At 36.7% G+C, this 12,864-nt stretch overlaps 2 protein-coding genes across 2 annotated transcripts in view; one reads left to right on the top strand and one right to left on the bottom strand.

Annotated features, from left to right (window-relative positions):
• Positions 1-12,864, top strand: part of LOC135082395 (uncharacterized) — a 211,957-nt gene that overhangs the window by 182,526 nt on the left and 16,567 nt on the right. The window contains exons 2-3 of the mRNA XM_063977190.1: positions 11,415-11,433; positions 11,863-11,993. Of these exons, the coding sequence (XP_063833260.1) occupies positions 11,889-11,993 (105 nt within the window). The 5' untranslated portion in view covers positions 11,415-11,433; positions 11,863-11,888. The remainder of the gene's footprint in view (positions 1-11,414; positions 11,434-11,862; positions 11,994-12,864) is intronic.
• Positions 5,108-7,259, bottom strand: LOC135082435 (uncharacterized). The gene has a single exon (XM_063977229.1). The coding sequence runs from the start codon at positions 7,212-7,214 to the stop codon at positions 5,349-5,351; it is 1,866 nt and encodes a 621-aa protein (XP_063833299.1). The 5' UTR covers positions 7,215-7,259; the 3' UTR covers positions 5,108-5,348.

A 12,864-nucleotide genomic window follows, 5' to 3' on the forward strand; every position in this document is an offset into this window, starting at 1 on the left:
TTGGGAATAATGTATTTTTTTCATCCAAGTTGGAGCAGCTGGTTTTGTAATTTTGATAACAATTTAGAGAAGCATTATTCAGGGTTACATAACAAAAAAAAAATTTGGAAAAAGTGAAGATTTGTGGCAACACGAGTAAAAGGACCGTCACCTGGAGTAGAATTTTTTGTTTTTTTTTAAATGCCTATTATTTTTAAAATATGCCACATAGATTTTTTTTTATATTTTTCTGATAACCAGCACAACTTGCCTCAACACCCAGTTCCGGCTTGACGTTACATTACGGGACACCCGTATAAGCTATAATTTATGCCGATCTGTGACACTAAATTTCACGTGGGTGAAGCCGCAGGCAAAAGCTAGTCGTGAAATAAATAGGAAAGTTTAAGGTTCTGAAACGTGGTCGCTTACTATGGGCCTCATAAGAAGGCTCAAGGTCACCCAAAGGGTAATGGAGCGGGCTATGCTCGGGGTTTTCCTGCGTGATCGAATCAGAAATGAGGAGATCCGCAGGAGAACCAAAGTGACCGACATAGCACGCAGAATTGCTAAAATCAAGTGGTAGTGGGCGGGACACATAGCTCGTAGAGACGATGGCCATTGGGGAAGAAAATTTCTTGAGTGGCGACCACGGGCTGGAAGACGTAGCGTGGGCAGGCCTCCTACTAGGTGGACCGACGATCTGGTAAAGGTCGCAGGACTGTTCATTATGAAAAACCTATGGAAAACCCAAAGGCCTCTCGCCTTTGTCCAGCAGTGAACGTCATTTGGAACGACGAAATAGGAAAGAATGTAACTATCAAAAATCTTCTCTAAGGCAGCATTTTTCCAATTTCGCGACGAACGTGGCAATCACACTTAACTAACAGACTAACAGAGAGAGCATAGCGAAATCTATTTTAATCACCAATTTTCAAAACTCACGGAACACTTTCCAGGTAACCACGTTAATTTGTACCAAACGACTGGACTATAATTAAATTGATATAAAAATTTGGGTACATATCTTCTCAAAAACAAAACAACTGGTGCTAAAAGGGTTAAGTGACGTTTTGACATTTGTAGAGGGCCTTGTAGAAGGGGAGGCTATGGTGCTGAATGTGGATTAACTCGAGTGTCATAATAACTTATAAAAAAGAAAAATATTTTATTCAATGTACATAGTCTGGTCATAAGTTCTGTCATATGATAATAACTTTTGAATTTTGAATGAAGGTTTCAAAAACATTTTTACTGAATTAGAATTAAAAAGAAAAAAATGTGCGATAGTTCGAATTTTATTTTATGTGTAGTGGACGCATAAAGAAGTCCGAGCTGTAATTGTCACGTTGCATTGCTACGCGCCAAAGCAGATTTTCGTTGTGCTGAAAAAATTTAGTTTATCTTTTCATTAAATGATAGGTATAGGTGTACCAGAATCTCATGGCAAACAAAAATATTGGAAAAGTGTGTCTTTCATATGGCAAATGTCTATGGCTTTATTGTCACCTGTCAACGTAAATCTAGTGAACTGTCAGTCGCTGCAGAAATTTTGTAATCTTTTCATGCCTATTTGTTTATTTTGTGAAAAAGTCGAAAAAGCTCAAGCAAGTCATATTGTTTTCAACGTGTATTGTAAAATAAGGCATAATTCAAAGTCAATCTTTGATTTTAAAGCGCGTCGTTGAGTTGACAGTAAGTTGGAGTGAAATTGGATACATTTAGTTTATTACCTAACTACGTCAGAAGGAGGGTTTTTTTTTAAATATTATTCTTATAATAGCTGATTTATCGGGGGTTTCAGGTGTACCTCACAAATTGGTGCAGAGGAATAGTGAAAATGTTATGACCATGTAAATAAAATTGAAAAAGATTTCATCAAGTAAGATAAATAAAATAAATAAATATAAATATCTTTGGACAATCTCACACAGCGCCATCTAGCCCCAAAGTAAGCAATTAATATGCTTGTGTTATGGGTGCTAGCTTAACGGATATACTACGTATATACTTTTTTTTTTAAATACATACATATTATACATAGTAACACCCAGACCCGTCACAGAAATTAAAATTCATCATTTCAATTTCTGCCCGGCCGGGAATCAAGTAAGATGTAAGATAGAATAATTGAAATGGTGGAAGAGCAATTTATAATAAATAACTCTTTATCTTGATCATCTATTGAAGAAAAGTGGAATCCTTGGAATCGTTTTCTAGTTCTGAATGAAGTGATTAGTTATAAGTATGATACATCATAAAATAAAATAAAAAAAAATTAGTTACATAAATTAATATACGATTTACTTATTTTTCAAGACATTTTCCTATTATATTACTGACGGGATTGCTACCATGTACCTTAGTTTTGAGTTTCCAATATTTCGGCACTGTTGCAAGCGCCATGGTCACGGAGTAACTGAAGAAATTAAAACCAGACATCGTTCAGATGTGCGTTCAAAAAACCTGAGATTTAAAAAAAATCCCACGTTTTGTTTAAACAGTAAGCGAAAAAAAAGTGACTTGAAAATGGAATACAAAATGATAAGGTATGGTAAATGATAAGTCTTTATCAATGAAGAAGCAGAAGTTCAATTTCATGTGACCTCCATCTAGGCTAGTTTCCATCGTCACTCAAAGTTTGGCTGCGGTCTCAAATTTGGGCTTAATTGAGGTATTTTTTGGGTGAGAGGCATAAGAACTAATGCCGTTTTATATCAAAAATTCATACTTAGAGGTAAGTGACACACGGGGTACAGTAAAACAAGTTTAATATTTCTACCTCTTTTTATCAATTTATTTTTACTGGCCACACTGCTTTATTAAGCGTTCGCACTGCCATCTTGGTGCAGTTGTATTTTCTCAATTTGAAAGCTGCCTGTTGAATTCTTGCAAAAAAACTGATTTTTGATAGTAATTCGTATCTCTTTTCACGAAATGGTTTACGATTTTATTAGTACACTGTTTACCAAAGGTATGTATGGCTATTTTATTAATAATTCTTGCATATTTCTTGTAATATTGACATCAGACGAAGGCCGGTGTTTATAACCTAAAGAATGTTATATGTTTTTGTGTTATTGAAGGGGGTCATGGGGTACAGTGAAACGGGGCACAGTAAAACATGTTTCAGTGTAAGATAAGTTTTTGTTTTTAGAAAACACCACAATGGTTCGTAACCGGAAAAGAAAAACGGATATAGGGCTTCCTAATGAAGCAGATAATGAACTTAAGAGAAGCAGAAAATCTGAAAAATGTTAATTTTAGCACATTGTATAGGTATTTCAAGAAAAAAAAAGGAAAACCGAGAAGAAGAGGGACAGGTCGTGCGATATACGCCCAACTACAAAGTGCGAAGAGTGTTTACGGACTGTGCCCCAATCTGTTTCATAGTACCCCTACCCTAGTTTTATTGTACCCCAGATCTGGGGCACAGTACAACAAAAAAATGATCTCGAAAAAGTGCTAATAATTTAAGATTACTTATAGAAACATGTAGTTTGATATTGTTGATTATTAAAGGGATAGCTAATGTAAATTTTCTTGAAAACAGTTTATTAAAATAATAAGATATTTTGTTTCTATGAACAAAAAACGTTTTTTTGTTTCATTGTGCCCCACCTTACCCTAATCAACCAGGTACAAAGTATTTCCTTGTATGTTAGTCTGCCACTCTTTAGTAAGTATCGAAATCCCAGCTTCGGCTCCCCTACTAACCATTCTAACCATTGTACACAGATAATATCTTACATGCAGCTTTTCATGTTACTACGTCACATTTTCTAAATCCGCGCGGAAAATCGCTCCTGCGGAAGAGCGCACTTTGAGCTTGAATATTTCAGTCATTTTTAAAGATATCAAAAAAGTAAAAATACAGTATTCATTCTAATTTTTTGTAGTTTTTTTTGGCATCTACAACAAAAATTGTGCGCCATGTCCAATCCACGTAAACTCGGCTCAGCAATTCAGCATCACAGAGTGCCTGCTCAGTGACGCACGGCGCCTGCGCGAGATGCCCCTCTGCTGACGCCCTGGCGGTAGGGTGGCCATACTCGGGCTTATTCCACTATTCCCCATTGACAATCCCCGTCAACAGGGATTAGTGAACTTTTTGTTCACTATTCCCCGTTAACGCCAATTGGAACTTCTGAAATCAAAATAAAATCCTATTAGGTATAACGGGGAATAGTGAACAAAAAGTTCACTAATCCCCGTTGACGGGGATTGTCAACGGGGAATAGTGGAATAAGCCCATACTCGCATCATAGCTGAACGTTGAAGGTACTAGAGTTCTAGCGCTCAACTCAGTCAGACACTCGAAAAACTACGAACAAATCTGCACGACTGCAACGAAATGTTAAAACTAATAATAGGGTATGGCGGGAAGATTAAAATAAAGTTATTAAGAAAACGCCTGGACCTTATTTTATAGCAAACACACTTCAATCTGAATAGATGCACGAGGAACACATAATAGAATGAGTGTCCTCGTGCATCGGTAAAAAGTATTTCGATGAAGTATACTAACATCAATCAAATGTTCTTCGAAATAATATTATGCAGTCGATTATGAAAAGATGAGACGTTTCCCCCTCTAGGTATCCTTTACATGTCATAAAAAAGTTACCTAGGTAGGGGGAAACTTTATTTTTTTTATTACGTAGGTATTGGCCTTTACTTTTTTTCTTTACTTAATTGACGATTTACACTATCGAAATAGTATTAGGCAAATTAATTTTGACTCTGGAGTTTTTAACTTTTTAAAATAATGGTCACAGTAGTCGATACGTTCAACCCCAGCCAGTTTTGCGGCACAGCCAGCGGGGTCAGTCCCGCAGACGTTTGAAACAAAAAACAACACTTACAATTTGACAATAACATATCTGTAATTGTTACAATGTTCTTACATATCGGTATAGAGTAGTGTTTGCATTAGAAATCTAGTGTACGTGCGTGTGCAGTGTGCTATGTGCTTTTGAAATAGCATGGAGAGTTCAGTGTGTATTCATCTTTAGTTGGATAAGTATAAGCTGGTGAGAGACAACATTGATGGGGGAAGGCACATAAGTTTTGTATATTAAGTAGGTAACTAGTTGGTAAATAGGGTGAAATAAATAAAATCACGGTGTTAATAAAAAAAAAATTTTAATCATTTTAACAACAGAAATGTTTCATAAACATGGCTTTAAAATATCTTAGGACTAAATTAATTTGGCATAAGCATTCAAACGAATAGTTTTGTAATACTTTTTCAATGTGAATACTATAATTATGTACCTACTCGTAGTTTATAATAGGATTGTGGATAATTAAAGGATAACATTTGTGATGCACAAGTATCTTACTAGCTAATACAAAAAACTGCTTACTTACAAATTGGTCATGGTTTGTTCACAAACTTTTACCAGACTCATATAAAAATTCAACACGGTTGGTGCCGAGGTCAATATTTTTTTAATGGCGTGCAATGCTCCATCTCTACTCTCATTTTTTATAGAGTAAAAAAACTTATAAACAAATGTGCCATTGTACGTTTTATGATAAATAGTAGGCTGATAATCACCCTGATCACATAATCTGTTAAGATTATTCATTTGCTCGAGACAATGCTGAAATTCAACGAATGGATGAATTAATTTCTTGTCGAAAATATTTTCAAGTTCAGAATCAGTCAATTCAAAAAATGGTGCCAATATAGTTGAAGCTGTATCACAGTCGTTCAAGGTAACTAAATCTTTGTCGATTTTAACAATATTTGGTTTTCCATTAATATTATTGTTGTTATTAGTATCAATTTTTGGTAAAACTACCCCCAACATTACATAGGATAGTAAAATGCTGTAAGCTTCATGCGTCATCGTGTTCTCTTTCTTGCGACAGCAAAAATAAATTAATGATAACACCACAAGTCTTGCATCCTCGGGTAATGTCTTGATATAATCAAGATTGATGCCTGGTAATGACTCTTTTAGGAAAAAATCAAATAATTTAAAATCCTTTATTCCATCCCAACCGTTTCCGAACAGAATATTGTTTTCTTCACAACATGGCGGTTTCTGAACTGACGACGTAGATGTCATTGTCAAACTGACATTGTTGATATTTTGTACTTCATTTTTGTTGTTCATAAATCGCAAGCTGTTTCTTTGATAATTTGTTAATAAATTATATGCGTACTTTATAATATCGATGGACAGAAACAAAGCATCGTCAGCGTCCGGATCCTCAATGCACCATGAACCGTAGAAGTTGTTCGAATGATACATATTGACGTATACCAAAGCGATTTTTTTAGTTATTACTCCCTTTTCGAACCATTGTGGGTCATTGTTCTCGATCAAAGTAGATTTCCCGTTTAATAGGTAATTGACAGGCTCGCCTGGAGTTTCAATTCTTCCAATTAAGTCGAATATTTTGACCTGTTCTTCAGAAAACATATTTTGATCTTCAGGAGTTAAGTTTCTAATAATCCTGCTCTTAATATTTTCCACAGTGTTTCTAGAGAGCCACCTTAATAACGCTGCATTTCGCTTAAAAAATCCTAAAGGCAAACGTACCTCTTCAAAGAATGATTGGAATGGTAAATCAGTGAAAATTTGTTCATCAGTCAATACCACAAATATTGATAGTATTTCTCTAGTAAGGCCATTCTTCCTCATGAAATGATCAAGAATAAATATACCACATTCAATGGAACCTGTAGTATCATTGTAGTGTAGAGGTGGTGCATACGGTATGTAGGGTCTACCGGAAAAGGCAAACTCAATGTCATAGCTAATAATTGGACACTTCAGCTTTTGTGCTAAAGCTATGCATTGTTTCTTTGATTCAAACTCGCAGATAACATAGTCGATACCCATTTCGTCGAGTACCTCTCTATAAATACATTTCATGAATACAGGTGTTATGTCATTTGGTGGTGGTCCATTAACTTCATATGTTAACCCCGTTATATATGTTTCTGTCTCTTTGAATTTGGTTTTTTTTTCTCCATTGGTATTGCCACCTTTGAAAAGTATGTAGCACTTAACATTTGCCTTTTTAAACATGGAAAGGTAATCTCTCAAATAATCTGCGTATTTGTTGGATTCGCAGCCGAACTGATATGGCAGCTTACTGTCCTGATATAAGCGATAAAAGTAGTTTTGTCCGTCTATGACGACTGTGCAATTCTTTAGATTGCACACCTCCAACTCATTTACCTCAATGTTTTTACAAAATGCTCGTATCCGCATAGTGATCTGTAACAACCAAGTTCATTAAAATTTAAGTGTTTTATACCTAAATATAACTATGTTTTTGAAAATTAAATTCTTTAGTACTTCATCTAGTCTAGTATGTACAATTACATATAGTAAAACAAGAGATAGTGACAATGATCTTCTAGCCCTTTAAAAACATAAAAATTATATGGTTATCATTAAATTAATATGCAATTGAAAATTACAAAATAAAAAATCTTTTAATTAAGTTTAACTAATAAATAAATTAGGTATGCTAGTGAGGTTTTTTTTTCCGGTTTTTAAGTGGTAAAAATATTTTTTATTTTATTTTATTTCTTTAACAATGTTTCAACATCATAAATACATGTGCAGGAAGATACTACATACTTGAATACCAACTAAAGAAACACATTCTGCTACTAAAACAATTAAAAATTAAGTAGGTTTAATTAATTCCGAATCGCCAATCCAATCATAATTTTACCCTACTGGTTATATTCGTGAAAGTAAGTTAATTAATGAGAATATTCCTATTCATTTAATCACACATATTGCCTGATGCACAAAGTGCCTATTCAAAAATATTGCATCATAAAACTCACCTGTTAAGATATGCTAGTAAGTTTTACACACAATACTCCTTCACAGTGTTCAAACTATTTTAATTTTTAAGGAAATATAAAGTCGTACTAACTTCTACCCGTTTTATGCACAATGATGGGAGCGTTTTTGAGATTTTCAGTTTTATGCAGTACACAGTCTATTTAAATCGATTACCGACATTTATCATCATCACTCACAATCACAGAAAGTCCCCGTCCATAGAGTAAAGAGTATGATAGGGATGTGAAAAGGTATTTGATTAAAGAAGAAAAATAAATTATTTGAACTTCCTGGTGATTTGAGAATTGATAAAAAAATTACTTATTTACCTACCTACTTGTCATTGGAAAATATCATTACATTTACTAGTAGTTAGGTACAAAAAGTTAATTAAAAAATGTAATTTTAAATCAGTGTTCATCGCGCGTTTATCTTTTCGTATTATGGCATAAAATTAAGTTATGACTAACCTACACATTTTTTAGATTTAGAGATTCATACTTATTTTATAATAACCGTAAGGCTATAAGGATTATTAAAACCATTCCAAAAAATAATTTTGGTTTTAACGTGGGGCATATTAATCGATTTACACTTACTGATTACCTCGATTGTTACATCCCTATAGGCACTTTTACCACGCTTTTACACTGCGCGAAAATTAGCCGAGTTAAGTCAAAAAAACAGTGGAGTGTGGGGATGAAATTCATTCATTTTTCATCACCACCTTTACCGTGTAAAAGCGCCTTTATGACTATGCATGCCATCCATTGACATGATACATGCGAAGTATTGCGATGTGAATTGGTATTTCCCCGCGTTCTAAAGGCTGACCCGTATAAGGTTGCCAGATCCAAAAACACAAAATTCGGACTCTGTGCTTAATCAAAATCAAAAATATTTTATTTAATTTAGACCACTGTGCACTGGTGGCACTGAGTCTGGTGGTGGTAATTTGGCCGAACATTTAACCACAGTATAATATGTATTTTTAACCCTAAACGCCGGACATACCTTTTTAACCTTTTTTTAATACCTAACACACCATGTCACGGGGTACAATATTAGTCATCATCTTCGAATTAGCATGACTTTCGACTGGCGCGGCAGCCACATGAAAAGCCTAACAAAAGCTGCCGGACACCTGAGCCCCGATTACGGTAATATTTAGCGTCAACAATCCAGACACGCTTCTCGATTCTGCGATACGATTGGTCGTTCAACAGCGTACGTCAGCTGTTTTGACCAATCGTATCGCAGAATCGAGAAGCGTGTCTGGATTGTAGACGTTAAAAGTTACCGTAATCGGGGCTCTGGACCCCGATTGCGCTAATTTGTAATGACTCCAATTCATTATCTTTCATCTCTAGTCCACACTCCAGTCACGCTCCATTTTCATTACAGCTGATGTGAAATTCTGTATTGCGGTAAAGTTCACGCGCAAACAAAGACGAAATAAGACCTTATTTTTTCACTAAAACACAGCAAATGTTCACGAAGTGTTTGACTTGCGTTTGAGTAAAAAGTAGCATTTTGTCAGCTTTTACACAAAGACGCAGTTGCATTTCGATTACGTTACAGCTTCGTTTCAATAGCAGTCAAAGCGACACCGCGATACGAATTTGTGCAAAAAGCTGAATTTCGTTCGTCGTCCAGTCGCATTGCAGTTTCAAATATTTAGCGCAATCACGGCGCTGACTGTAATTAAATAGATTTATTTTGCAGGTTAGACATAACGTTAAAAAACACCCAGACCAATATAACCGCCAGCTAGCACAGTGGGTCTAGACAAAGTGCAAATTATAATCGCAAACCAGTCGAAAAGTGGTCGAAAAGCCCCTTTTTTGTATGGAGTTTTGACGGATTCGATTTTCGATTCGATTAAAAAGTGCGTTTTGTCTAGGGGGGCTGTATATTGGAACATGAGTATTCTTTGATATTAGATCTGCCCCCCTAGACAAAACGCACTTTTTCGTACTTTTGCGGTGTACAAATTAAATTAAAAAAAAAATCAATTACAATAATACTGCATAATCAATCAAATCAAATTAAAGTTAAAGTCAATGTTGCATAATCAGATTAAATGGAAAAAAAATATTAAGAAGTAAATCATAATTTGTCACTTATGAAGTCCGTCAGATTAGATAGGACAGTTCAGTGGGTCTAGACAAAGTGCAAATTATAATCGCAAACCAGTCGAAAAGTGGTCGAAAAGCTCCTTTTTTGTAAGGAGTTTTGACGGATTCGTTTTCGATTCGATCAAAAAGTGCGTTTTGTCTAGGGGGCAGGGATTCGATTGCGAAGCGATCATAAAGTGCCACTTGTCTATGGCCCCTGGAATATCCTGGGAATTACCGGATTGTCGTTGTCTGTAATCTGAAAATAATGATGACGTTGACGATCGCGACGATCCAAATGTTCCGGTACCTAATCACTGTCTGTCTGTAAGCAAGCACTACTGAACCGATGATAGGTAATTATATTGGTATAAGTAGATAAAGTTTTTGGCGCCCAGTATTTGAAAGAGGAACACGGCATGGGCCCTATAGTAATCTTTTTGTAACAGATAATTGTAATAAAATACTTACCTACTTGTTGCACCACCTAACTTTGACCGTAACTATACCTAACGTTAGCCGGTGCTTTTTGTATGGAGTTTTATAAATAGATTTTTGACGTTTGTCAAAGTTAAAGTAGAATGGTGCAACCCAGCCTAAGTTTGCATAATTTTATCAAGTCGTTTTTGTAAGTGTTTTTCTTGTGAATGCTACAATGTAACCTTGTCGGTAATCAATTAAATAAATCTGTTTTTGTTCAAGTAGATAGGTACTAGGTTACTAACTTACCTAGCAAATACATTTATTGATTCGGATTCGATTGATTGATTGATGATTACTTATTCGTCATCATTACCCACGACTACGATAACTGGTATATAGATAATAACTTGCCTTTATTTATTTTGATAAACATAATTTTATAGGTAGGAACCTAACTAATATAACTCATTTGTATATTGTCACCGGTTTTTGGAAGTCAACTTTAAAAAAACTAAAACAATTCGGTAGGTCTTTTCATATTGCTAAAATGGAAACTAGCTTTGGGAAAATATAATAATGTTGTTAAAACCAAAATAGCAATCGGCCTAGGTAGCCTATCATTCAAAGAAAAACTATCGGGAATTGTAATCAAAGTAGGTACGTTTATCTAATAAAAGTTTAATTTAGTACTTTATTTATTTTATTTTTATTTTATTTTATTTATTTAACAACAAAATACTATTTGCTAGTTTTTGACCTCCTCCTCCCCCTGTTTAATAAGTATTTATTACGTAAGACTAAGAAGCTAACGGGAAAAATGAATACCTAGTTACACGTTTGACGAGGAGGACGACTGAGTAGGTACACAAATCGGGGAATTCCCGGGAAGCGCCGCCGCAGCTGTGGCCGCGATATGGAAATCATTTACTACCTACGCTTCCGAGGAGACTCGGCATTTTCAGCATTTTTGTGATCTTACGTAAGAACTATCGAGTCTTCCTCCCACCCCCTTGTAAGAGAAAAATAAGACATGATCGTCGGTCCCTAAATTAGGAATCTGTAGGATGATTTAGTCCTACGTAATACGAGTAGGTATAATTATGTACGAGCACGATCGTACATCCTGCTGCACCGTCAGCATCGACCGCCGGGCGACCCATGAACCCTCAACGTGTACCGTCGGCACTCTACACCGACGGCACACTAGGGATAGGGAGTTAGTTCCCTTCCTGACCGCATATCCCGGGCACGGGAGCGGTGCCTTACAACCACTGTCTCCCGCCCGTACATTGGCACAGCTTCCTTCCTATCAAACCCTTATTATGTCTAAGTATCTATTGTTAGGCAGGGCTAGGGCTCTAGGGACTTAGTGTCTTAGGGAATAGGGACTCTAGGCTCACTAGGGAGTTAGTTCCCTTCCTGACCTCATATCCCGGGCACGGGAGCGGTGCCTTACATACACTGCCTCCCGCCCGTACATATATGAATGGCCCCTAAATGTAGTGATTTTATTTCAGGCATGCGCGCGAGGTGATTAGTGCGTATGGGCAGCCTACCGGACCTGACCGAGCGCTCGCGTCCGGCCGCCGGACGCGCCGCTGCCCGGACGGTGTCCGACCCGCACCGGCACCGAGCGATCATTGCCCAGGTAGGTATATAATGAATACATTACACATTCATAGAAATGAGTGCTGGGGCATTTTTATTATCGCCGTCAAACTTGCCAACTACACTAAATGGACGCGAACAGGCGAAATGACCTTACTATGGCACCTTAACGAGGTTAGTGCTGCTTTTACACTGCGCGGAAATTAGCCAAGTCAAGTCAAAAAAACAGGGGGGCGGGGATGAAAAATGAATGAATTTCATCCCCACTCCTCTGTTTTTTTGACTTGACTCAGCTAATTTCCGCATAGTGTAAATCCAGCATAGGATTAGGAATTTAGGACCATGGGCGTACCGAGGGGAGCAGGGAGTGCAGTTGAACAACAGTTTCAAGGTCGTAACACACTTTCAACCCGGAAAGGGATCGTAACCGTATCAACTCGAGGCGGTTAGTACCTATTTAATTTTATTTAATTTATTAGGACAACCAACAAGACAAACACGCATACATGAAATTACTATAACTAAAAGTGCTTAAAACTAAGTGTATTCTTTGTATGAAACCCCATACTGCAACGCACACTTATCCGCACTTTAACGTCAACGCCTACACCTCGTGGTTGACAGCGCGCGAAAGTTGATACGGTGTTCATCCCTTTCCGAGTTGATAAGTCTGCTATAACCTTTAAATGACATTCCTCCGCATGTAACTTTAATTACCCTAAGGCTAACCCTGAGTTGTACTATCTTAATGAGGGCTATCGTTTTTATACTTAACAGTTGGCACCCCTGGCGATTGACAGGACCTTACTCTACAGTGGCGCCATCTTGATGAGTGCAAATACGATAGTCCTCCTACCACTTTAGCGCTCACAAGTTGGCGCCACTGTCTTCGCTACTAGCAAGTGACAGGA

This window comes from Ostrinia nubilalis, chromosome 21 (genome assembly GCF_963855985.1).
Source record: "Ostrinia nubilalis chromosome 21, ilOstNubi1.1, whole genome shotgun sequence".
NCBI lineage: Eukaryota > Metazoa > Arthropoda > Insecta > Lepidoptera > Crambidae > Ostrinia > Ostrinia nubilalis.